Source organism: Lepidochelys kempii, chromosome 10 (assembly GCF_965140265.1).
Source record: "Lepidochelys kempii isolate rLepKem1 chromosome 10, rLepKem1.hap2, whole genome shotgun sequence".
Lineage (NCBI taxonomy): Eukaryota > Metazoa > Chordata > Testudines > Cheloniidae > Lepidochelys > Lepidochelys kempii.
Genome location: NC_133265.1, coordinates 20,569,142 through 20,571,923, shown reverse-complemented (window position 1 = coordinate 20,571,923; position 2,782 = coordinate 20,569,142). Strand labels below are relative to the sequence as shown.

The 2,782-nt window shown below is 36.1% G+C and overlaps 1 protein-coding gene across 1 annotated transcript; it reads right to left on the bottom strand.

Annotated features, from left to right (window-relative positions):
- Positions 1-404: 404 nt before the first annotated feature.
- Positions 405-2,013, bottom strand: TNFRSF17 (TNF receptor superfamily member 17). The gene is made up of 3 exons (XM_073361405.1): positions 1,896-2,013; positions 1,421-1,567; positions 405-673 (listed from the first exon to the last, which is right to left on the bottom strand). The coding sequence occupies exons 1-3, from the start codon at positions 2,011-2,013 to the stop codon at positions 405-407; spliced, it is 534 nt and encodes a 177-aa protein (XP_073217506.1).
- Between the last annotated feature and the right edge of the window lie 769 nt (positions 2,014-2,782).

Below are 2,782 nucleotides of genomic sequence, written 5' to 3'. Positions count from 1 at the left end.
CCCCTCCTTTTCTTTTGCACCTCTTAGTACTACATTTTGGTACAAAAACATTTTGGTACAAGATTTATTTCTGTGACATGGTTATTAAATATACATTTGAGCTTGCTTATTGATGGCATTTATGCACATCCAACCTTTTGACTAGTAAATATAGTCTTTAATGATAGTGCAGAAAAGTTTTCCCTGAATAGAGGTTCTTATAGCTTATAAGTTCCAGTAAATAGCTCCCAAGAGAGACTAAAATTAGAAATAATATAATACCAATGAAAGTTAAATGCAAGAGCTATAAAGAAACCACATGTACTATCCTTCTCTACTGACAGCAAATAATAAGATTTATGAGTATACCTATACTGGATGAGCTGATTGAAGCATTTTTTACTACATAATAATCAATCTCCCTATCACAGAGTCATTGTAGCATCTGGAATATAGCTGCAATATTCAGAAGTCTTTGTGGTAACCAGAACAGTAGCTCCTTCCTCTGTGGCTGGTAATGGGAATGAAGTATCAAAGCCAGTTTGGAGTTTCACCAAGCCACAGTCCCCGCAAGGGCATTCCTCCACTGAATACGTCAGTGATGCTTCACTTTGGAGGGAATCTCCAATTATATCTGCATTCACACTGGTCTCAGTATCAGCCTTGAGTATAACATTCAGCTCCACTGCAGACTCTGTGAAGATATGAAAAAATATTTTAGTTCACGTGGCATGCTATCTCAGTCAGTAAAGTCAAGTCATAGAATCTACTGAACGTGCCCCCGCTCTCAAATTTAGGATGGGCATCTACGGAATCTATTATATATTTACTATCATATATATATATATAAAATTAACAGAAGCATCTTTGCTGTAAATATCTATGGATATGAAAAGGTCAAAAAGTAATTTAATTCTTTGCTGCCATAGGGAAAATATATATATGGCTTTGAGAGGCTACAGGGTTGAATCAAGTCAATTTACACTTTACAAGCTGCGAGGCTAATCTTCCATCTTTATTCTCCCGCCAAGTAAAATTCCTTTTGACTTCAATAGCAGGAAGGACTGGGCCTTGATAAAGAAATTCTGTTAAGAGTTTATAGCAATTTTCCAATGCAAAATAGGATAAGCAAGTTAAAAATATATACTGGAATTAAAAAACAAGTGTGATTCTCTAGCCAAGACCAGAGAGCTCCTAACTACTATTGGCTATAATATGATATCCTTACCCATGTTGGAAAGTACTTTTTTCCACAGTTAATCTCATTGACTTTAGTGCGTCTATTTGTGGAATAATGTACTCTCCAACATGAGTAAAACTATCAGAATCTGGTGATGTAGGCTAGACTAAAAATTATAAATTCAAAGAACATAGTGGAAATTCACAACAATCTGAAAATATTTTACAAAGAATTGTATTTCTTGACAATCATATTTTGTACCTGTGTTTTTCAGTTCTTCCTTTGATTGTTTTGCGTGCCTCCTTTTAAACAAGACCATTAATATGAACACTGTGAATGTTAAAATCACTCCTATTCCCAAACCGATCCAAAGAATTCCATCTGATACTTTTATTTGACCTGTAGTACCTTTTAAAATAAAGGAGACATATTATGTACATTAAAAACAACAAGCAATTAATAAATACATGGCCTAATCTATAAGCCTCTCACATCTCTAAGGAATAATTTCTTTTTCTGGTGAGTGACACCTAGGTAGCTTGAAACATTTATTTTTCCTAACATAGTTCATTTGATATATAGAATACTGGGTTTAGGTCTTCAATCTTGTACAGATTTTATACTTGGTCTCGTAAACTTTAGTGTCATTCTTCATGTTTTATGTTTAGAATCAATGCAAAGTACAAATGTGAAAATGCACAGCACAAACAAATAATGTTACAGAATTGGTACTTACTCTCATTACAATAGCTCTGACATGAAAAAGGTGGCTTACTGGAACATCGAAGGTGACAGGGTATACAAGATTGCAGCAAGCTGTCAAAATACTCATTTTTGAAGCAATGTTGAGTCATCAGGGTCAGTAATTAGTGAACTAGGAAGCCACAGAAATGGTTAAAGAGTAAGGACAAGCTAAGGAGGAAGAATGTTTCCACTTCTCACTTTGTACAAACAGTAGTAAGTGTGGCCAGCAACAGCAGCTAAATATCAAGGTTCTTCTTAAAAAGAGTATATTAAATAATAGGGATTTCACCTGAGGCCTCTCAAGGGACTCTGGCTGCTCATTTGAATAGCAACTGCAGATTCAAGTTTCTAGAAGGACCATCCAGCTGGATGGAAGTAATTTTCAATGTAAATTCTGTCTGAAACAGAAACTGATTATTTATAGAGGGCATTTCTCAAGCAGGTGCTAAACACTACAGACTGTAGAAAAAGTCTCAGGATTCCCAAACAAGCATTTTCATTAACAATTAGTCCCTGCCTTCAGGAGTTTGTTGTATTCTCTCTCTCAAAGTTATGGATCCATACCAATTATATCTCATTCTAGCCTGCAAACTTCTCCAGGAAGCATTGATTTAATTTTTATTCTTTTCTGTTCCATTGTAACCACCAAACAACATGCTGTATTGTTGATGAATAGAGGAGAAAAAAAGAGGACTGTCTAGTGGATAGAGAAGGTGACAAAGTCACACCCGCAGAATGCATGCTTGGTGAGGCTGTACCTCTCCTCCTCTCAGATCCTCTGCTTCCCATTGGCTAGGCTTGGGAGGTGGGCGGGCTGATTGTTTCTCAAGTTCCCTTCCATGCCACATTTTTAAACTCCTCCTTAGCTTTTCAAGCTGC